The sequence below is a fragment of the Mchenga conophoros genome, linkage group LG7 (assembly GCF_057382185.1).
Source record: "Mchenga conophoros isolate Kocher_MC1m ecotype Shallow Benthic linkage group LG7, M_conophoros_male_GT1.1, whole genome shotgun sequence".
Taxonomy (NCBI): domain Eukaryota; kingdom Metazoa; phylum Chordata; class Actinopteri; order Cichliformes; family Cichlidae; genus Mchenga; species Mchenga conophoros.
The window spans coordinates 60,288,749-60,311,773 of record NC_140532.1 but is presented as its reverse complement, the minus strand read 5'-3'; the positions used below and the strand labels follow the sequence as shown (position 1 = coordinate 60,311,773).

The following is a 23,025-nucleotide window of genomic DNA, read 5'->3' as shown; positions in this document are numbered from 1 at the left end:
CCATATATATATATATATATATATATATATATATATATATATATATATATATATATATATATATATATATATATATATTAGGGGTGCAACGATACACAAAATTCACGGTTCGGTTCGATACTTTGGTGTCACGGTTCGATATTTTTTCGATACAAAAAAAATGTTCATGCCTTTTTAATTTGTCATTTATTAAAATTATAAATATATATTTTAACTCAAAAGTACAGTTTTTAAATTTAACCCTAACCCTTGTGCGTGTTTTTTATTTTGACAGCGAATGCGCACCTGCGGACCACTTATGTGCAGCCCTGGTTATTTAGCTCGTCATATCGCAGCCACAGAAATTCTTTTGTCCATGAAACCATAAAGCTGCACTTTCTTTTTGCCTTATAGTCTGATTTGTCATAACTTCTCAGTTTTGTGGTAAGCTTTTCTTTGGCTGTCACTTCTTCACCCTGACCTGTCTTATTTGGCTCAGCAGAACTAAAATATATATCTGTCTGTGAAGGTCATCGTAGTCAAATATAAATCCTGCTGCTTTTACACACGCACTCACATAAGCTCAGCGATTCTCTGCGCGATCAACCTCTCACATGTTTAAGCTTGCTGCGGGAGATTTCACTTGTCATGTTTGCATAGTAAGCTAACAATTAATAAGACTATGTCAGAGGAATTGGTGCACAAATTATCATCACTCACAGATCAGTGCTGTCATTGCAAAGTGAAAGCAAAAAAACAAGCGCAAATTCAAACGCGATTTCAATATGTCACATATTGACAGTGGCTCACCGATGCCAATGACATAATTACCCAGCTACATTTCTGAAAGAATGCAAAAGCATTGACATATATTTTTCCTTCCTACAATAGCCCGACGGGCAGGGCAGAGATAGATTTTGGTAGCCCGACTGAAAAGATCGCTAGCCCCGGGACGTCGGGCTAGCGATATTGCGAGCCCTGTATCTGATTGAGGAATCACTCATCTTTGGAAAAAGAGAGTTTATTACAGAGAAATGGCTCTTTCCAAAATAAAAGCTATACTATCCGCTTCTTCTGGGCTATATTCTCAGCAGCATAAGGAGAATCATGTGCTAACAGCTGTCTAAATGACTCGGCTAAAGTTAGTAGCATGCTTGCTTGTTTTTTTTCTGCTTCCACTTGTCTTTGCACTAGGATGATGTCGGTGTAAATGTGCAGTCATATTCGTTGTGTTCCCACTAGTGCTTTCAGGTTAATCTCGTTGAAATTACCTTAACGCCACAACACGGCAAATCTCCGTTAACGAGCTACCGCCGATCGCCCCGTGCATGGGGCTAGACGGCCAACACGTTAACGAGCTAACTGCGCTAACACACTAGCTCCCACCCATGTAATTGAGCATTGCATGGCACATCCAACATACTGTTTTACTTTAGTGCATGACTCGCTTACCTTCAGGGTCATACGTCACATGAAAACCAAAATAATTCCAAACGCCAGATCTGAATGAGGGTGCGGGAGGTCCATGTTGTAAGGAGAGCTTAACTTCTGTCTCGCTAGCTTGCCCTGCGCTCTTCCTTCTGATGATGCTGTCTGTGTTGAGCGCTCAGTGAATCTGCGTTTGACTACTCCGCCTAGGCTGCACTGTCGAGCCTAGGCGGAGTAGTCGAACGCAGATTCACTGAGCGCTCAACACAGACAGCATCGTCAGAAGGAAAGTTGATAAAATAAATTAAAAATTTTGTAAGAATGGTCCCCGATGCAATGATCGGGGACCATTCTTAATTTAGTTGTTCTCATGACAATGACAATAAAGTTTCTGATGATCTGATGTATTGTTCGATACATATGCGTACCGAACCAAAAGCACTGTATCGAACGGTTCAATATCGATACGAATATCGTTGCACCCCTAATATATATATATATATATATATATATATATATATATATATATATATATATATATATATATATATATATGAGTAAATATTTCTAAGCATAATGACAATCAACAATATAAACCTGACAGCTTGTGTGGGTCATCAGAAGTGGCCAAGGGCAAAAAGCCTGCTTTTGGTTTATTCGCTCTCTCTGGGCGCCATCTACCGCTCCACCATTGTGCTGGTTTGTTAGGCTATCTTTTGGTTCTTGCATCCTTATTCAACACCTTGCATGTACTTACCCTCGTCCATGCACTACTGATACCTAACACTTTAACAATTTATTGCCTGTTCAATTAAATAAACTGGAAAAAGTGTGTGTGTGGACTCTCCTTTGTTTTTTGCCAACTTGAGCAAACTGGTAACAGTAGGAAACAAACATAGTGACTCCTTTTGTATGCCAATTATTCACACTCACATTCACACCTTTGGACACTTAGAATAACCAATTAACCTAACCCCATTAATTCCATGTCTGTGTAAGGAAGCCAGATTTACCTTTTGGAATGTTTTATAAAGTAAAAAGCAAAGGTTGCATGCTTGTATTGTCTGGTCTCCTTACCCGAAGTGGAAACTGCTCTGACCTGGTTCCTTTCTCATCCTGCATTGAATCATATCTGTTATTAACCTCTGTCTCTCTTCCTCAGCATGTCTTTTATCCTGTCTTCCTTCTCTCACCCCAACCGGTCACAGCAGATGGCCCCGCCCCTTCCTGAGCCTGGTTTCTTCCTGTTAAAAGGGAGTTTTTCCTTCCCACTGTCGCCAAAGTGCTTGCTCATAGGGGGTCATATGATTGTTGGGTTTTTCTCTGTACCTATGAAGCGCCTTGAGGCGACTTTTGTTGTGATTTGACGCTATATAAATAAAATTGAATTGAATTGAATTGAATTTCTCTCCAACTGATCTAAAATCTGTAGCTTATCTTCAGTTTGTTTAGAATGCAGCAACTAAGGTCTATTGTCACCATTCTTGTTGACCTTTGTTGAAATTCAGAATTGAATTTAAAATTCTTTTAATTACAACTAATGTCCTGCTAATATAACTGTTCTGTTATGATCCTATTTCTCTTTAGAGGCATCCATACTTTAGCACCTTCATCAAAAAGGCAATAGTCTTTTTAGTGAAACTCAACACTTTGCTTTGGCTCTGCAAAGTGTAATATAAACATTTAAAAAAAGTAAATAATTGCAGGAATCGTTGAGCAAAAGGGAGGTAGTTATTCACAGTTGGTATTGTGAAAAAAGGACATAGAGAGATAGGGGTGAATGCTTTTTAAACATGTAGGAAAAAATGTGCATCATGTGCTTTCTGCTTTCAATTGACCAGTGAAAAAGTATAGCTGAATAAGCAGGCTTAGTACTGCATCATCAGTGGCTGACAAGATTAAGCGTAATAAGCTGCTTAGTATCAAGAATAGAAACAATAAGAACTGGAACAGTCTGAGAGACACAGGCAATGTAGACAGTGGAAAAGAAGCAGCTGTTCGCCGGCAGTCTGTCTATCTTTTCATGTCTGCTACATAAAGGTTTGATAGCAGTCATCAGGATATCACATCAATAGGTAAGTCAGATGTTTTTCTATTTTTAAAATAAGTTTACTTGGTCAACATGATCCCTATAGAGCAAAGCTTTCTAACATTAAACATAGTAACCTAACAGCTAGGGGTGCAACGATACACAAAATTCACGGTTCGGTTCGGTTCGATACTTTAGTGTCACGGTTCGATATTTTTTCGATACAAAAAAAATGTTCATGCCTTTTTAATTTGTCATTTATTAAAATTATAAATATATATTTTAACTCAAAAGTACAGTTTTTAAATTTAACCCTAACCCTTGTGCGTGTTTTTTATTTTGACAGCGAATGCGCACCTGCGGACCACTTATGTGCAGCCCTGGTTATTTAGCTCGTCATATTGCAGCCACAGAAATTATTTTGTCCATGAAACCATAAAGCTGCACTTTCTTTTTGCCTTATAGTCTGATTTGTCATAACTTCTCCGTTTTGTGGTAAGCTTTTCTTTGGCTGTCACTTCTTCACCCTGACCTGTCTTATTTGGCTCAGCAGAACTAAAATATATATCTGTCTGTGAAGGTTCTCAGTCATCCAGGTCATCGTAGTCAAATATAAATCCTGCTGCTTTTACACACGGACTCACATAAGCTCAGCGATTCTCTGCGCGATCAACCTCTCACATGTTTAAGCTGCGGGAGATTTCACTTGTCATGTTTGCATAGTAAGCTAACGATTAATAAGATGATGTCAGAGGAATTGGTGCACAAATTATCATCACTCACAGATCAGTGCTGTCGCTCTCTATACACAGTTCGCACGATTGCAAAGTGAAAGCAAAAAAACAAGCGCAAATTCAAACGCGACTTCAATATGTCACATATTGACAGTGGCTCACCGATGCCAATGACATAATTACCCAGCTACATTTCTGAAAGAATGCAAAAGCATTGACATATATTTTTCCTACAATAGCCTGACGGGCAGGGAAGAGATAGATTTTGGTAGCCCGACTGAAAAAATCGCTAGCCCCAGGACGTCAGGCTAGCGATATTGCAAGCCCTGTATCTGATTGAGGAATCATGCATCTTTGGAAAAAGAGAGTTTATTACAGAGAAATGTCTCTTTCCAAAATAAAAGCTATACTATCCGCTTCTTCTGGGCTATATTCTCAGCAGCATAAGGAGAATCATGTGCTAACAGCTGTCTAAATGACTCGGCTAAAGTTAGTAGCATGCTTGTTGTTTTTGTCTTTGCACTAGGATGATGTCAGCGTAAATGTGCAGTCATATTCGTTGTGTTCCCACTAGTGCTTTCAGGTTAATCTCGTTGAAATGACCTTAATACCACAACATGGCAAATCTCCGTTAACGAGCTACCGCCGATCGCCCCGTGCATGGGGCTAGACGGCCAACACGTTAACGAGCTAACTGCGCTAACACACTAGTTCCCACCCATGTAATTGAGCATTGCATGGCACATCCAACATACTGTTTTACTTTAGTCCATGACGCGCTTACCTTCAGGGTCATACGTCACATGAAAACCAAAATAGTTCCAAACGCCAGATCTGAATGAGGGTGGGGGAGGTGCCCTGCGCTCTTCCTCCTGACTATGCTGTCTGTGTTGAGTGCTCAGTGGATCTACGCTCGACAGTGCAGCCTAGGCGGAGTAGTCGAACGCAGATTCACTGAGTGCTCCACACAGACAGCATCGTCAGAAGGAAAGTTGATAAAATAAATTACAAATGTTGTATTGTTCGATACATACGTGTACCGAACCGAAAGCACTGTATCGAACGGTTCAATATCGATACGAATATCGTTGCACCCCTACTAACAGCTCTAATTTTCACATTTGAATAAGTCACATGTCTGACTTTACTGACATTATTGTCGTTTATTGAAAATCATCTCTTGTCTTTCTCAGAAAAACAAAACAAAAAACAAAAAAAACAAAACAAAACCAGGTGTCAGCTCTAACTTGTTAACACACTTTGATGTTTTATCTGTTTATAGATGGTGCTCATTCAGACAAAAGGAGGTTTTTTTGTTTGTTTGTTTTTTGCTTCTTAAGCAGGAAACTGTTTGATGCACATGTTAACTGAGTTGCACAGGATTATATACCAGTGCATAAACTTTCTGTACATAACTGGATATTGCCAGGTTATAATTTTTCCTTTTGTATCAGTTTGTTCAACAGTAATTAGACATTTCAATAATTACTAGTGTTTGTATTTTAAAAAAAAAATGGTGATAAATACTGAGAATTAAGCATCTTAATGATTTACATTTTCTGTTTCTTTAATAATTGCTTTCATGTCAGTGTAAAAAATGCCAAGCAAAACATTCATTAAAACAGTCAGAGCAAACTGACATATGATCTGCTTAGTCTGGAATCTGAAAATGTATTGAGCCAAAATGTGTACATATACCCATAAAAAATACAACACTTGTTTGTCTTCGTTCAGTGTTTTGTTTCCCAGCGGATGTGAGACTGTGGTGGATTTCAGAATGAGCAAGAGGGGGAGAAGGAGAAATAGCAAGAGGAGGAAGAGCTCCAGCAGCAACAAACGTGAGTTGGAGCTTGGGAGGACGCAGTGAGGTTAATCTTGTGCTTAGCTGATTCACATTTTTCTCCACACGTGCATACAACGTGCAAGTACTTCTTGAGACCGGTAGAGGACTAATAGCAGCTTCATAATAGTGGGTTTTATGGCATAACTAGTATAATGTTGAATCCTAATGGGCTTTTAACTTTATGGAGAAAAAGCTAAAATAAACAAGCAAAAGTATTGATCAGTACTTAAACCTCAATGCATGAGGTATCCAACAATCAAGCAACCCCAGAATGAAATTCACCAGTTCCAAAGTAATTTTGTAGTGTTGGGAAAATTGTGTTATATCATTTTATTTATGTAGCACTAACTCACAACAGCATTTGAGCTTTATATTGTTACAGTAAAGGGCCTACAATATTAGAAAGAAACCAGAACAAACTATGAGTAAGCACTATAATACTTGTACTGTCAAACATCCTCTAATATAATTATTTCACTATTTTGCTTTTTCTTTCAGAGAGTATCTCACCATACATCTTTAAAAAGCAGAACAAAAGCACTGTCTGCACCAAAGATGACATTGTTGAAAAGGGAGAAACAGACTCTTTTCGAAAGGAAAATGTACTGTCAAGATCTGAAGATGAGGAAAAATACAACAATCCTGAACCCAAGGAGAAAAGATTTAAGCAAGATTATCACTTGAATTCATTTGCACACCAAAAGAGTATTTATACCAAAACAACAAAGGACGAGAAGAACGGAGTGAAAATAGTAACCTCAGTTTCTGTAACAGGAGATTCATCACCAAATATTATGTTTCAGCAGTCACAAGAACCCTTATCTGAAAATCAAATCCACTCACCAATTCCAGTTACTAACATCCTGAATATTAACTGCACTGGATCACATTTAAAACTTCAGCTTAATACATCTGGCAACAAGACCACACTTGTTTTCATGAATAAAAGCTGGTCCAGTACTGAGGTTTTTAAGAGCAAATTTGAGGAGACATGGATGCCAGACAATGAGTCTTCTGAACAACCATTGGATAATGTCACTGATGAGGAAAAAAATCACAACAATAATGACAAAGATCACACTGGAACCACAAGTAAACAAACTGAGCCTTATTGTGATTCAAAATGTGCCAGATCTGCAAATATATGGGACAATCCAGACTGCAGTCAATGCTGTAGTGATGACAAACAACAAGGATCGGGAGACTTTAAACTGGCAGATCATCTATCAAGCCCACCGCTGCTGTTAAATATTAAACCCCAAGGAAAGAGGCAAAGTTTCCATACAAGTCTCAGTTCTGGTGATGGGTTCTGGCACATCCCCCCACCCCAAGAGTTTGCAGATATTAAAAACAATAGTTTAGAAGGTCTGACACAAGACTTAGCTTCTTGTAGAATCAACACTTCTAGTCCAGCTGTTGATAAACGAGGAGACTTGACCTCCACTGAGGAACTTCAATGTCTATTTTGTGCACAAGAAGAAGAAAGAGGGGGTCTGCCACCTTCTTTTGATGAGTTATCACAATCTGACAATTATGACCCAGTGTTCATGAGACCCTTGATGTCTACCAACAGGTCTAGCTTCATGAAAGACTTCATCAATAGTCAGAAAAGAAAATCCTGGATTAGAAATAATAGTATTGCCACCGTCGAACACAAAGTATGTTCATTACCCAAGAAAAGACGTCAAACATTTCCTGGGATGTCACAGGGTCTAGGACTGATGCAGGAAGATCTCCAGCTACCTTACAGAGAATCTTTTTCCTCTTTGGTCATGTGCTCACTTCCCCTCCAGACAGAGAAACTAGAAAGGACTGAAAAGGGCGATGACAGGTTATCTGCATTTGGATTAGAAAATGATACATTTTCACAAACCAAAGGGAGTTTAAAACAAGTTCCGGAAATTCTAGACAGCCATGCCAGAGCACAGCCATTGCTCAGTCCATTCTATGTGACTGGTTCTGAGATTAATCCTGAAATCATCATGAACACTGAACACTGTGAAAGACATGACTTCAACAGTCAACATGATACTAACTTGAGCATTTATAAGGATATGGAAAGTCTAGACACTGATGATTGTGAATATACTGTTGATCAATGTGAAGTAGCAGACAGTGGATTTGACCAAGAATTTGGAGAAGGAGAATATCACAGTCCAGAGCCCCTTACAGAAGAGCTAACTCGAAGAGCTTTTTCTATACAAGTCATCCCTCCATCCTGCAGTGGCTCAGAGGAACATATGCTACAGAGTCACCCAGAAATACTACCTGCAAACAATGAGGTTAAAAATGCAAACCAGAAGGATTCAGTCTCTTTTTTACCCGGATATAGCAAGTTCTCAGTTCAGACAATAACAGATGGTGCATTTGAGCCAAGTCTCTTGCAGAGGGACTCACAATTATCCCTGGATAGTTGTCTAAAGAGGGATTTTAGAAATGCTGTGGACGACCCATGCATGTCCCTCTTGCAGGACTTAGATGTAGAATCATTAAACTTAAATGAGGTTACAGAGGACATTAAACCTAAACCAACTAGTGAAAACATGGAAGATACCGACCCTATTCTCCCACTGATAAATGAGAGGACAGATTATCTGGAAATCGACACAGAAAATTCAAGACAACCTGCAAGCATATCATCAGGTCCAGCAAAAGATTTTAAAGACACAGAGGTCCTTGCAAAAGAGACGCTTAGTAAAACTAACAGGACTGAAAAACAGTTTGTATCTAAATGTAAGTTATTTCCATTCATATTCATTTAAATTCGTTTCAGCCAATTAGTTATGTAAAACTCACCTATTTGTGATTCTTCATGACCATTCCCAGCTTCTTTAGAGATCAAGGAGCATCTGAAGCCTGTGGTTCATAAAGATTCGGAAACAAGTGGCTCTGAACACTTGGCTAAAAGGCGAAAGCTCTTCAAAGAGAGCAAGCAGTGGAGCTCTGTTGGAGGAAGCTCAATCACCAGTGACATCACAGAGGAATCAGGTGACTTTGATGGAAAGCTTGAACAAATGTCAGGGAAAAAATGTCATAAAGAGTAAGTTTAGTGATTAAATTTGATCTGCCAGTCCTGTAAGTGGTGCAAGCAGAATGCTGTATTATCTGTTTATTATCCATAAAAAGTGACTGGACTTCTTTAAGTTTTGTGAAGATGTTTCACATCTCATCTGCGAAGTTTCTTCAGTTTTATACAACCAGGTGGACAGGTATTCAAAACTTAAGTCGCTTTCTTTCCAAGCTCCTTACACTTCTTTGCTGATTTGACAACTGCAGATATAGAAATGCATCTATATGTAATGAATTGTGCTGTTTAGTGTTCGTTTGTTTGATTTGTGTCTTTCTTTGTTTTGCTAGTATCAGAGGACACGCCTTCTATGGACATAGCATTTCAAGAAAATGAAGACAGGGGCTTTTATACAGAAACATTCCACTCATCAGCATGGATTTTTCAAGGAGATAATGTAGGCTCTGGGGGAATTCATACCAGCCTAACCACCAGAACTCGTGCCGTCTCAAGTAAGCTGTAGCTTTTGTGTTTTTACAAAAAAGTTAACTTTATTTAATTTAATGACAGTAACAGGTCATTTAGTACTGAATCCTAGTTGTTACTGAGAATTACTGAGAAACTCTTGAGTACTGCAGAGATATTACTGTGAATTTAACTTAGCACTACCAGTCAAACGTTTTAGAACACCCCAATTTTTCCAGTTATTTATTGCAGTTCAAGTAGTTCTACTCCAATGAATAGCTTGAAATGGTACAAAGGTACGTGGTGAACTGCCAGAGGTTAAAAAAAAAAGGTAAGGTTACCCAAAACTGAAAAAAGTGCAGCTGTTCGGCAGCAATGGAGGTTGATCAAGCCTTGAAAGCTAGTGCAACTAATTCCTACAGGTGTTCCAACTTTTCTGGATTACTTACAACCCCCTCTGTCTGCATAACAGCAGTGTAGGAACACACTGTGGTACCGTACCCTCGTGAGCATCAGTTGAACAGCACTGTACTGCAGAAAGTAGTGTGTTGCTAAAAAAAAAAAAACAGTGCAAAAAACAAAATGGACAATGGAAGAGAGCCACACCAGCATAACACTTAAAAATGTACGTCTTCCTACAGATAAATTGCAAAGAAAGTCAAGGTGTCAGTGAGTACAGTGGCACTCATAAACTGGGGCAAACTCTGACAGGAAGAGGTCTGGCAGATGCAAAGCCACAACTGAATCAGAGAACAAGTTTCTGAGAGTTAACAGCTTGCGGCATACAGGACAACAGCTTCAAGCACAGCTTAATAGCAACTGTAGTAAGCAATTCTCAGTTTCAACTGTGAAGAAAACCTTCAAGCTGTAGGTTTGACAGGACAAGCTGCAGAAAGAAAGCCCTCGCTAAGACGTCAGAATAAAACAAAGAGGCTTGCCTGGGCCATGAAACGCTGCCACTGGACTACAGAAGACTGGAAAATGGACTGATGAATCAAAATTTGAAATCTTTGGTTCATCACAAGGAATCTTTGGATGCTGTCAAGTAAGCAAAAGGATGGTTCCACAGTGTGTGGCATCAACTGTCAAACGTGGAGGAGGAAGTGTGATAGCCTGGGGCTGTTTTGCTGGATCAGGGGGTGGTGACTTGTACAGAGTGAGAGGCACCCTGAACAGAAACAGCTACCACAGCATTCTGCAGCACCATGCAGTACCGTCTGATATGTGCCTAGTTGGTCAAGAGCTCATCCTATAGCAAGAAAATCGATTACCTCAGGAAAAAAGAACAAGATGGTAAGCTTGAAAACATGGAGTGACCAGCACAGTCTCCAGACTTACTATCCATCAAGCTAGTTTGGGATGAACTGGACAGAAGAGCGAAAACAAAGCAACCTACAAGTGCCGCACATTTATGGGAACTTCTGCAACAGATATGGGAAAAACGTTTTGAAGAATATTTGATTGCTATTGTAGAAAGAATGCCACGGGCATGTTCAGCTGTTATATCTGTGGCTACTTTGATGAGTCAAACGTTTAGAATACATTTTGCTCTATAAATTGATTCCACGATTTCTGTGCTTTGCATTGCTTATTTGTAATATGCTTTCATTTCAGAGTGCAATGAGGCATTAAACTGCATAATCTTCTAAAAATCGGGGTGCTCTAAAACGTTTGACCGGTAGTGTACATACAGCGGGTGAAATAAGTATTGAACAAACTAACAATCCTCTAAGTAAATATATTTCTTTCTTTTTAGTAACCTGTCCTGTCTGGAAGTTTTAGCAACCAGATTCATGATCTAAATGCTTTGTGGTGCCAAACACATTTGCTTTGCCAAGAGGAACATACAATTTTGCGTGTGTGTGAGTGTCTGTGTGAAACAGAGAGAGAAAGAAAGAATGTGAGTGCCTGTGCATGGGTGTTTGTCATGAAACGTACTTGATAATGAGGGTGAGAGACTGCAACAACGTCCCCTGGGGACGAGAGACAGACAGGGGAAGACCCCACCCAGTCCCCCAAGAGTGTTGAAAATCCGAGGCCAAAGTGTGTCCCCGCCGGTTTAAGGAAGAGGGAAGCCCACAGCTAAAAGGCAGGAGTGCTAAAGAACCAGAGGCACTAGGCAGCTGACCCTGGCAGAGGCCGGCCATCCCAGCACAATCCGAGGAAATGACCTGGGCGCAATCGGTGGAGCCCCAATGCAACAAAAATGTCCAAGCCAACCAGGCAGCAGGTCAGCAATCACACCAAATCGCCCAGCCAGGCACCCCAGAGCCAGCAAATGCCCATATCCTGTGGGTGGGGCAACAACAACCAGTGGATAGCAGCAGGGAGAGGAACCCCCCCCCCACCCCTCATGAAGCTGCACAAAGACAGATAACCATCCACATCCACCCTGCCCTTCGAAGTGCGGATGAATGGATGATCCCCAGAGCCAACAGCAACCCTGGGATGCAGTTGGCTTGACCCTGGAACACCAGCCAACCTCTGCCCCAGACAAGGTGCAGGAAACACAGGTGCATGAAGACCTGCCTGCTCCTATCTCTGCTTGTCAGTGTTAAACGTGGCCCGTTGGGTGTATGCGTTGGGGTGTGAATTGTAAATAGTGAGTATGACTGTGTAAAAAGTAGAGTGCTATTAAAATGACGATTTTGTGTCATTTTCTCATTATTACACATAAATTAATTCATGTACATATTTGGTTTGATTGTGTACATTGGATATTTACCTAGAAAATTGGTGATGAGTTCAATACCTTTTTTACCTGCTGTGCATATGTACATTTTGCTGCTCTTGTTAAACATCTCTTTCATCATCTTCAAACATCTTCCAGTTCGAGAGAGGACTGTTAAGATCAGCAAAGGGACAGGAGAATATCCCTGGGGCTTTCGAATACAGTTTTCTAAACCCATTGTGGTCACAGAGGTTGACACAAGTAAGTAAATTTCTATATCATAGTGCTGACTCAACTGCTTTGTAGTTGTTATTTTGCGTGTTTTTTTTATTTTCTGGAATTTAAGCATTGCAAAAGTAACCAGGATGCAAATGTAATTACACATTTCGTGGACCTGCTGTTTATCCTCTACCTAATCACACGAGCCAAGGTGTGAAAACAGGTGTGGGCCACAATCAGGGTTTCAGGTGAATCCATTGTGAGATCTAGCCCCAACCTATCATGTGATTTCCTGAGGTCAGATGGCCCAGGATGTGAGTGGGCGTTTAGGCGTCTGGGAAGGGATCTCGAAACTGGATTATAGATGGCAGACAGTTGGTGTTGTAAGGCACCGCCTCTGTTCAAAGAAGGTCGTTTACAGTGGACATAGATGGCTTCTTTCACTCCTCATTCAAACCATCTGTCTTCTCTGTCCAAAATGTGAACATTGGCATCCTCAAAAGAGTGATCTTTGTCCTTTAGATCCAGATGGACAGCTGAGTCTTGTCCCATCAAGGTGGCTCTTCTATGTTGTGCCATGCATTTATGGAGTGGCTGTTTGGTTTCTTCAATGTAGAGGTCTGAGTATTCCTTGCTGCACTGTACAGCATACACTACATTGTTAAGGTTGTGTACGGGAGTTTTGTCCTTGGAATGAATCAGTTTTTGTCTGAGTGTGAGGCTGGGTCTGAAGTACACTGGGATGTCATGCTTGGAGAAGACTCTCCTGAGTTTCTCTGATAAACCTGCTACATAAGAGATGACAATATTGTTCTGCTTGTCCTGATTCTCCCTAGTTGTGTCTGACCTTCTGCTCTGTGCATCTTTGCTGATTTGTCGAAAGCCCAGTTAGGAGAACCACATGTTTTAAGAGCTTTCTTTACATGTGTGTTTTACCCCCTTTCCCCTTCTGGCTTAGAGGGAACATTTTCTGCCCGGTGTTGTAGGGTCCTGATTACTCCAAGTTTGTGTTCCAGAGGGTTTAAGTTTAAAGATATAATTAATCCACTGTTATCTTCTTCAATGCCATGTGGCAACAGTGCAGAGCAGCTACCTGATCTTTGGTTTGTCTGTTTGGGAGCTGACACAGTCTCTAAGTCTACACAGCCAGTGATGAGAGGTGTGTAAGATTGCAACTCTGCTTCCTGGTCCCAACTCTGGATAGTCACGTTTTGGGGGAGGGGTTTATAAAATTGGCCAGATCTCTAGAAATGAGACCCATCCATGAGCTGCTTGATCCAAAGTGGGATAGATGTTTTCTCTCCTAACAAGACTGGGTTTTCTGTAGAAAATTTCCCAATCATTTATAAAGCCCACATCATTTTTGGACACCACTTGCTAAACATGTCATTACTGGTCCAATTGGGGAGGCAACCAAAGAAAACAACTTTGGTGATCAACCTATCACTATTAATTAGCTACATACCACAGACCTTCAAGTTGGCAGTAGTTAAAACTATTACTTAAATAGCCGTCACTTGACGTCTTAGCTAATTATAGGGCAATCTCCAACCTTCCTTTTGTCCCAAGAATTCTTGAAAGAGTACCCAACAGCTAACTGATCATCTGCAGAGGAATGGCTTATTTGAAGAGTTTCAGTCAGGTTTCAGAGCTCATCACAGCTCAGAAACAGCTTTAGTGAAGGTTACAAATAATCTTCTTATGGCCTCTGACAGTGGACTCATCTTTGTGCTTATCCTGCTAGTCCTCAGTTCAGTAGTCGATACGATTGACCACAACCGCCTCTGTCAGTGCGCCCCAGGGCAGCTGTGACTACAATGTAGCTTGCCATCACCAGTGTGTGAATGTGTGTGTGAATGGGTGGGTGACTGATTGTGTAAAGCGCTTTGGGGTCCTTAGGGACTAGAAAAGTGCTATACAAATACAGGCCATACCATACAATACAACAACAACAACTATAATAAAAATAATAATAACAACAACAACAATATTGTTGCAATTAGAGCATGGTGTAAGAATTACAGGTACTGCGCTGCAGTGGTTTGAACTGTATCTATCTAATACATTCAGGTAAATGGAGAGACCTCACCACACACTAAGATTATGTTTAATTCAGCTATAGGTTAGTAAATGGCCTGCATTTGTATAGCGCTTTACTCAGTCCCTAAGAACCCCAAAGTGCTTTACACTACATTCAGTCATTCACCCATTCACACACTGGTGACGGCAAGCTACATTGTAGCCACAGCTGCCCTGGGGCGCACTGACAGGGCAAGGCTGCCGGACACTGGCGCCACCGGGCCCTCTGGCCACCACCAGTAACACGGGGTTAATATCTTGCCCAAGGATATTTGGCATGCAGCCAGTAGGCAGCCTGGGATCGAACCACTGACCTTCTGGTTAGTGGCTGACCTGCTCTGCCACCTGAGCTACAGCCACCCTAGTGTATAGTTTAGCCCTAAAAATCTTAGAAATATTGAATCCAACTGGATGTTTACTCTTGATGACATTACCTTGGCCTCCAGTAGCACTGTGAGGAGTCTTAGAGTCAATTTTGACCACGATATGTCCTTCAATGCACATATAAAACATCACTCTGCAGTTAATCATAATTTATTATTATTCTCTGACTCTCTTGCACTACTTGTCTTTGTCCTGTATTCCTCCCCTCACCACCAAATGGTCGTGGCAGATGGCTGCCCCTTGCTGAGGCTGGTTCTGCTGGCGGTTTCTCCTTATTAAAAGAGAGTTTTATCTTCCCACTGTCACCAAAGCACTTGCTCATGTAGGGCGATTAGATTGTTGGGGTTTCTCTGTTTTCTCTGTATTATTTTAGGGTCCTTACCTCACAGTATAGAGTGCCCTAAGGCAACTCTTGTTGTGATTTGGCACTAAATAAATAAAATTGAATCAAGAATTAGGTATAAAACATGAGTTAGTAAAAAACTGCAAATTTATACTTTACTTCTTGTTTTTTTATATACTTTATTTTTATTGAAAGTTTTATAATTTTGACATTCATCCACATAAAAAAAACAAAAAACATAATACACACTGACAACAACATCTTGGCACAGTGAAACCCTCATATCTGCCCGGTCTGGGGGAGCTCCCCTCCACCTCTTTTTAGGTGTCTTCAGGTTTTGTGTTACTGCTGAAGTCTACGTAGCACTTTACAGTCCACCCCTGGTGATGTTCGGAAGGGTATTTCCAGTCTATTTTATGCCTTCTAAAAGCAGTGGCCACATCCTTAGCTGGCTTTTCTTCTTCCAGTGGTTGCATTAAAAAATATTTAGCTAAACTCTGGTTATATAACCCACCACCCATCATCCCACATTTCCACCTTCAACAAATCTCTCCCACTTCCTCCAGTTTTTATGAAATTGGTCCCTTTTGAGATTCAAAAGAGATGTAAGTTTTTCCATTCTGTATATTTCCTCCATTATTCCTATCCAATCTTTCTTTGTTGGGTGCTCTTTCTCCAGCCACTTCCTGGTAAGAGCTTTTTTACCCGCTCCCAACAGGATATTTATCAAATATTTGTCCCTTAAGAAGACTGCTGATGGGATATCGCCCAGATACACAGTACAGAAATCCAAATTTAATTTGAGACCAGTCACCAAGTAAATTGATTCGACCATTTCACCATTTCACTGCAGTATGGTTGGATTACTGGGCATTTCCAAAATATATGAAAGTGATCTGCCATATTTTCCTCACAGTTTCTCCAGCAGCGTCTCTCGGTTGACCAGTTTGTTTGTATTTTATTTTGGGGGTTATAAAAAACCTAATAACATTTTTCCCTTCAGTAACCCGAACTAGTAGTTTTCATCTGTGTTCCACATATATTTAACCAACTTTCCTCTGATATGTTGACTTTAGCCTCCATCTCCCATTTAATTTTAATATAATTGGTTGATTGATCTGTGATTGCAGGTTCTGATAAAGTTTAGCTATCAATTTATTTTTAATCTTCCCTTTATAAGCTTCTAGTATAAGGGGGACTAGGCCTCCACTATGTTCTTCTGTAGTTTTTATGTTACTGTTGAAATAGGACCTGACTTGGAGATAGCTGAAAAAAAAATCTTGGTTTTCCAAACCAAATGGGCTCAGCCCTATGTATTTAGAATGGGAAGGCAGATGAGCAAAAATCTAACTCCACAAAAAGGTTGTGTAATACTTGAAAAAATTTCTGTGCAATTATGTACCGTAAGGACTGTGTTTGCTTTTCTGCTTGTCATTTGTTTTGATAACTTACATCGTGTTGTTTCCTTGTTAGTTTAACATTTATTTATTTCTGTTTCAGATGGAGCTGCAGAGGAAGCTGGGTTGATGGTAGGAGACTATGTCCTAGCTGTCAATGGTATTGATGTCACCAGCATTCCTCATTCTGAAGCTGCTGATTTAGCCAGACAAGGTGTGTTGTGCTATAAACAATAAAGCACATTTGTGAAATGGATTCATAAAGAACCAATATGGAGGCCAGAAGGGTAAATTAGATGGTAACTGTGATATTGTTGATATTATAGGTCCAGATGTTCTGACATTGACTGTTGGTTCAGACATTGCTCGTGGTCCTAACGCACCAAGACCAGCCTGTCGTGGTTACCTTCATAAGCGTACTCAGTCTGGTCTGATTAAAGGATGGAGAAAGAGGTGGTTTGTACTGACGCATGACTGCTGCCTTTACTACTACAGACACAAACGGGTAAGCATGATACAGGTCATCAAAATCAAACAGTCCACAAAGAAATTTTTGTGTACTTTTGGCGCTACTTCATGGTCATTACAGGATGAAGGCAAAAGGCAGGCACTTTCAGCAATAAAGATGGAAGGGGCTGAGGTGGGACCAGACACTTCACTTGGAAAACCATTTGTGTTTAAGTGTCATCCTCAGTCTGGTTTTCGAGTTTACTTCTTCTGCGCCACTTCCAACCAGGAAATGAAAAGGTAGAATGACAGATATAACTTTCCAAACCAAACATATTTAAAATATTTTTATGTACCATTTTCTTTTTCTGTATTCTGAATTCTAATTGCAGTTCTTTAAACTGCAGTCTATATTCTTTATTTCTTCAAAAAGCGAAAGAGAGAAATTGAAATAAAAACCATGTTTAAAATCTTATTTGTCTTGTTGGATTCCAGATGGCTGGAAGCAATGGAGAAATCTACCCATACCATTACACAAGTAAGTTCTATATTTTCATAAATCAAAGAGGGCTTGTTACAGAAAATGTTCATTTAATTGCATATAACATTTACCTCAGATTGGAGTAAATAGGTCATGTTGTTGATTGTGGTGGCTTACTACCAGTTTAAGCTTAAACTGATCTCAAATAACTCTTATGTTTTAGAACCATGTTTGGGTGGATGTCACTAAACACAACTCTAATCTGCCCCCGCTGGCTGTAAAAAATCCAGACTGTCTTGGATTGCTTCATAAAATGGATAAAAGCAAGGATTCCTGGGTACAGCACTACTGCATTCTGAAGGATGGGTGCCTCTACTTGTACAGTGGCATCCGTGCAACTCACGCACAAGGTACAGCTCTACATCATGTTTTAAACACTGACATGGAACATAGCAGTGGCAGTTCCAGAATTATAGGAAGGGAAAAATATTTCTGAGAAAAATAATGACAGAACTGGTGTTTTATTGATTTTTTTTTTTTTTTTAGCATTTGGCAGGTGGTACTGTGATGTCTGTCTTTGGTGACAGGGGTTGCTGCAGCACCCTCAGCACCCCTGCTTCCCACAGCCTTGGACAGTTCTGTTAAAATGTTTAATGTTGATGAAAAAAGGCTGCAAAAAAATTGACTGTAATTATAAAAACTATTTGATGTCATATAAATGTCACAAGCAGAAAATGCCAGAAAGTACCAGTGCTGGGCTCTCAACAACAAAACTGAAGTTTGCAATAAGATGTTAACAATCAGTAAAAATTAAGGGTGTACTATCAACTATATCATTTTCAAAGTCAAGATTCCAGAGTTTAAGCTAGTCTTACTTATACAGTGTTGATCAAAAGTTTCAGACCACTTGAAAAATGGCAAAAAACATCATATTTTCCTTGGTTGGATCTTAACAAGGTTCCAAGTAAAGCTTCAACATGCAACAAGAAGAAATGGGAGTGAGACAAAACATTTTTCTGAGCATTCAATTTATTGAAAACAATGCTTAAACTGAAACTGGCTGTTTTACATCAAAAGATCAGGACCACACCTTCAAAAAACCCATAACCCCCCCCCAAAAAACAGAAATCAAAGATCCAGACATGAACTCAGTAATGAGTAGCTCCGTTATTGTTGATCACTGCAAAAATTTGTTGCGGAATGCTTGAAGCAAGCGTTTCCATGAGGTGAGTGGGAACATTTCTCCAAGTGGTGAAGACGGCTGCACAAAGCATTGGCATCTACTGTCTGAAACTGTTGTCCATTTTTGTAAACTTCTCTTGCCATCCATCCCCAAAGGTTCTCAGTTGGATTAAGATCAAGGGAACATGCAGGATGGTCCAAAAATGTGATGGTATTCTCAACGGCATTAACGTTGGAAACATCCCATGTTTGGTGCTCTTTTGCAAAATCCAAACAGTCAGTTCTGTGGCGTTCAAGGAGACGAGGCCTTTGAAGATGTTTTTTATTTTTGAAGCCCTTCAGTATCAGATGCCGTCTGATGGTTATCAGGCTGCCGTCGGCACCAGTAACGGCCTTAATTTCGGTCGAGGATCATCCAGTGTCTTGACGGACAGCCAACTGCATCCTCCGGCTCATTGCTGGTGAAATATTTTTCGGTGTTCCACTTGACTTTTTTGTTCCATAACCCTCAGGATCATTTAAGAAATTCCAAATGACTGTCTTACTGCATCCCACCTCAGCCGTGATGGTGCGCTGCGAGAGACCCTGCAAAATATGATTTTAAACTTTTGATCGGGAGTGTACTACAGGTGAATTAACAGCTTACTGAGCTTTATGCAATAGCAAATATTTTCGTATCTGTACACTAAAGGTAATAGTTATAGGAATAGAAATAGAAATTCAACTTCTTTTCTCAAAATAGAATTACTTTTGTCAAAAGTGTAACTTTAGTCTTAAAATGATCAATAATATTATTTTTTCTTAATGTGGCCCTAGTACTCGTCTGTACATTTAGAGTGGTGTTATTATTACTTATCTGCTCCTCTGTGTATTAGGAATTCAATCGAGTTTTTTAGAGACACTGCTAATGCCCCAGTTTTTAAATTCAAAGCCAATCTCATAGCAAAACTTGGTATATTCATTAGAAAAGCAAACTATACGCTCATTTTCATTAATAGGTTTATTTGTGTCAGTTATCATGACTTTATAACCTATACATTTCTATAGGAGTAAATAAACTGCCACAGGAGTGTTTTAAAATCTGTCTGTGAAAATTTTTAACTCTTTGGTCATGTTATTCTTGTCCTATTTTATTCCTCTTTTATGTTGGGGAAACAAATAAATATTCACTCTAAAAAATACTGTTCTCATAAACTTTGTTCATGCTCTTTATCTCAACAACACACTTGACGGGGAAACGTTAATGTGACACAACAAAAAACATCAGCGCTATCATCAGCATTGGCTGTTTCTGATAAGCTGGCAACAGTCAACAAGGCTGATTTTCAGCTCATATATATATATGTGCATCCACAGCAAGCGGCAAGTTGGTGACAGCCTATTTCATGAACTGGTGAATCAAAATAAGGATCGAATAAAGGCTCAAAGGAATTCTGTATATTAAATAATGGATCTCTGTGGGTTTGTTAGACCCATGTTCAACATGATACAGATGTTCTAAAACAGGTCTGTGTGCAATGGTGAGAAACAATTTATTGTATACACTCTTCTCTAATTGGCCAGAAACTGTAGTACAGAAACATACTTTTTCACCTTGGTCTTATATAAATTATTGTAACAGCCACCGTGGAGCTTTTTTACTTTCTGTTTCATATTAGTTTTATGCCTTACCAGCATGAATGTAATGACATAAATACAATGTAAAATGTCACTAATGTTTATTCCCATTTTTATTTTTTAGGTAAGGACAAGTAAGCCAATCACTCAAACCTATTGGTTATGTCTCACAGTGTTTTGTCCCTTAAAATCTCACTTCAAGTGTCTGCATAACCACTTACCAGTTAAATGAAATTATTTTTATAATAAATGCTGAAAGGTGGTTTTGCTCTTTTGATTGAAAAAGGAAAGCAAATACATGACCTGCTGCTGCGAATGAATGATCTGGTCTGGTGACCTTCCATTGTGACTACATTTGTGAAAAAAATGGAACATATATTCATCTTATCATCATTTCTTCAGGTGGCATCTACCTTCAGGGTTACATGGTGCGAGAGCAGTCTTATGGAGCCAAGAATTCAATCATTGAGCTGAAACCTCCATCTGATGAGTTCAGAACTTTCTACCTGTGTGCTGAAAACGCAAATGAAAATAAACGGTGAGGAACTGACTCTTGTTTTATTCACAGGCTTAGTACGTGAGCTTGTTGGCTGACCAGCATGTCTTCTTAGTACTAGGAACAGCAACCCCTGTGATCTTGCACTTAGTACACCTGTGTCAGTATAAGAGAGCTTTGTATGAGTGCGGTTTAGGTATCAATAGTGACTGACTTGTAACAGCGTCTTCTATTTGACCCAACAACGCCAGGGACTGTGGTGACATTCTGTTACTCTATTTGTACACAAAGACATCTTTCTAGTGTGTTTTTGTTGTGTCTGCTTCTCAGTATGCTGCTGCTGCTGCTTCTGCCCTCCGACTCTCCACTCTCTATCCCAGTGTGCTGCTTAAATTAGACGACAATTGCAGGATTTATCAAACTATCTCGTACATAAGCTTTTTTAAATATATATATTTTTAAAAACAACAGTTGAAAGATGCTGTCATGTTGACGTTTCTGTTTTTCTTTACAGATGGATTATAGCTATCAAAGCTTCAATAAAGAAGTGGCTGCCTTTACACCAGGCACTTCAGCACTACATGAATGGACCACCAGAAGAGACCAGAATGTGAATGAACATGTGTCTGTAAATACTGACAGAATCTTGTGGATCACTGATTAAGCCTCCTGTTTGCAGACTGCTATACTTTCCATATGTGAGGGACAAGATTATTTATTTGATTTTTCTTTCTTCTCTTTTTTTACACTGCTTACTTTCAGCCTTGTTCATTTTTTATAATTCATTGTGGATTTTTGCAATGGATTCTAATTTTTTAGATCAAGGTTGTATACGCAAACAAATGAGGCGTAAAATTTATACTCTATAAATAAATTTTATTATGATTAAAAAACAGTCACATGGGAAAAGTCAGTACATCGCTAAACGGTTCAAATATCACATCGATCACCTTCATCTGTGTAGACTGTATTAAAAGGATTACATGTTTGTTTCCATTTCCTGTGATGTATTATTTTACCTAACTAATCTTATACCTAAAAATACCTTATACCTTTTCATTGTTTTTAAACAACAATGTTCTTTTCCTTTGAAAGCATCCTTTACACGTCCTGTATGCCTGTCTCTATAGACAGCACCAACTACTTAAGAATGCTGAGGATTTTGCAGGACGGTGACATCAGGCTTATAGGCAAAATAATATCTGGATATTAATAAAATTACTTCTGATATTTTTCATTTTCTTAAAGGAAATGTGAGTCATTTTATTGTTTTCTGTGTGCACGTACTTCAGTTAAAAAATGTTTTTAGATAGCTTCGTAAAACAATTCACAAGATTAAAATTAACAACAGACTCAGTGAAAACAAAAAGATATTGATTACATCAGTTTAGCTAATTGCCCTTTAATCTTTAGCCATTTTGTTCTGTACTTCATTTATACTGTGTTGTGAATTCCAAAAACTCTTTGGGCAGGTTTCATTTTTTTAAATTTTTTATATCACATGTTGACATTTCTATGCTTTTATATTAATATGGTGTTTTTATACCAGTTTTCCTTTTGATACTTCCCCCCACTGTAGAACAGACAGAAATGTATTACTGTCACTGTAATAAATTCTACAATCAAGTCCTGAGATTTTGCTTCTTACATTTAATTACCATCCATTTCTTACAAATGTTATGATTCAAATTAAATTAATTTATGAACTCTTTCTGCATTCAGTATCTTCCTCGAGGACACTTTGACATGCAGGGATTGAACCACCAAACCTCGGATTAGGAGATGTGCTACTAATAGAGTTTCTTGAATAATAAATAGTAAGATATTCCTGCTTTACGTAGGGCTTTTTTGTAGAACAACAGAATAGAGTAGAATTTTTTCCAGTCTAAATGACGATCCTCTAATGTAGTGAGATGCAATTTCCTCTCCAATTTGCAAGTTTTCTGCTTGTATTTTATTGTCTTGTATTATGTGTTGTATTACTGGCCTTTGAACATTTTGTTCCTTCTACTATAGTCACTCTGAGCTGTGTGTCTTCTACATGGTAGTCTAGCTGACAGTGAGCTGTTCATGCCCCTTGCACACAACCTTCTATTAAAGTGACTGCATGCAGTTCAGAATTGAGACTTAATGCGCAACTAAGTAAGATAGTGGGATGACTTTTTTTTTTTTTTTAAAGTGACCCAAGTTCTTTATGAAGTCATCATATTCAATCATTATTGGG

At 39.2% G+C, this 23,025-nt stretch overlaps 1 protein-coding gene and 1 pseudogene across 1 annotated transcript; one reads left to right on the top strand and one right to left on the bottom strand.

The window, feature by feature from the left end:
- Nucleotides 1-3,361: 3,361 nt before the first annotated feature.
- pdzph1 (PDZ and pleckstrin homology domains 1) lies at nucleotides 3,362-22,434 on the top strand. Its single transcript, XM_085280545.1, has 13 exons — nucleotides 3,362-3,482; nucleotides 5,905-6,008; nucleotides 6,512-8,746; nucleotides 8,840-9,001; nucleotides 9,371-9,532; nucleotides 12,316-12,417; nucleotides 16,682-16,792; nucleotides 16,905-17,083; nucleotides 17,168-17,325; nucleotides 17,521-17,563; nucleotides 17,730-17,916; nucleotides 20,708-20,843; nucleotides 21,316-22,434. Exons 2-13 carry the CDS (start codon nucleotides 5,948-5,950, stop codon nucleotides 21,413-21,415), a joined length of 3,636 nt encoding a protein of 1,211 aa, XP_085136671.1. The 5' UTR covers nucleotides 3,362-3,482; nucleotides 5,905-5,947; the 3' UTR covers nucleotides 21,416-22,434.
- LOC146571368 (uncharacterized) lies at nucleotides 12,565-15,160 on the bottom strand (annotated as a pseudogene).
- Nucleotides 22,435-23,025: the final 591 nt, after the last annotated feature.

Bases quoted from the DNA above. Each gene is read 5' to 3' on its own strand.
- pdzph1 (XM_085280545.1), top strand. From the start codon at position 5,948: ATGAGCAAGAGGGGGAGAAGGAGAAATAGCAAGAGGAGGAAGAGCTCC. The intron at 9,002-9,370 runs GTGACTTTGATG...TTGTTTTGCTAG, and splicing joins TGACATCACAGAGGAATCAG to TATCAGAGGACACGCCTTCT. The intron at 17,917-20,707 runs GTACAGCTCTAC...TCATTTCTTCAG, and splicing joins CCGTGCAACTCACGCACAAG to GTGGCATCTACCTTCAGGGT.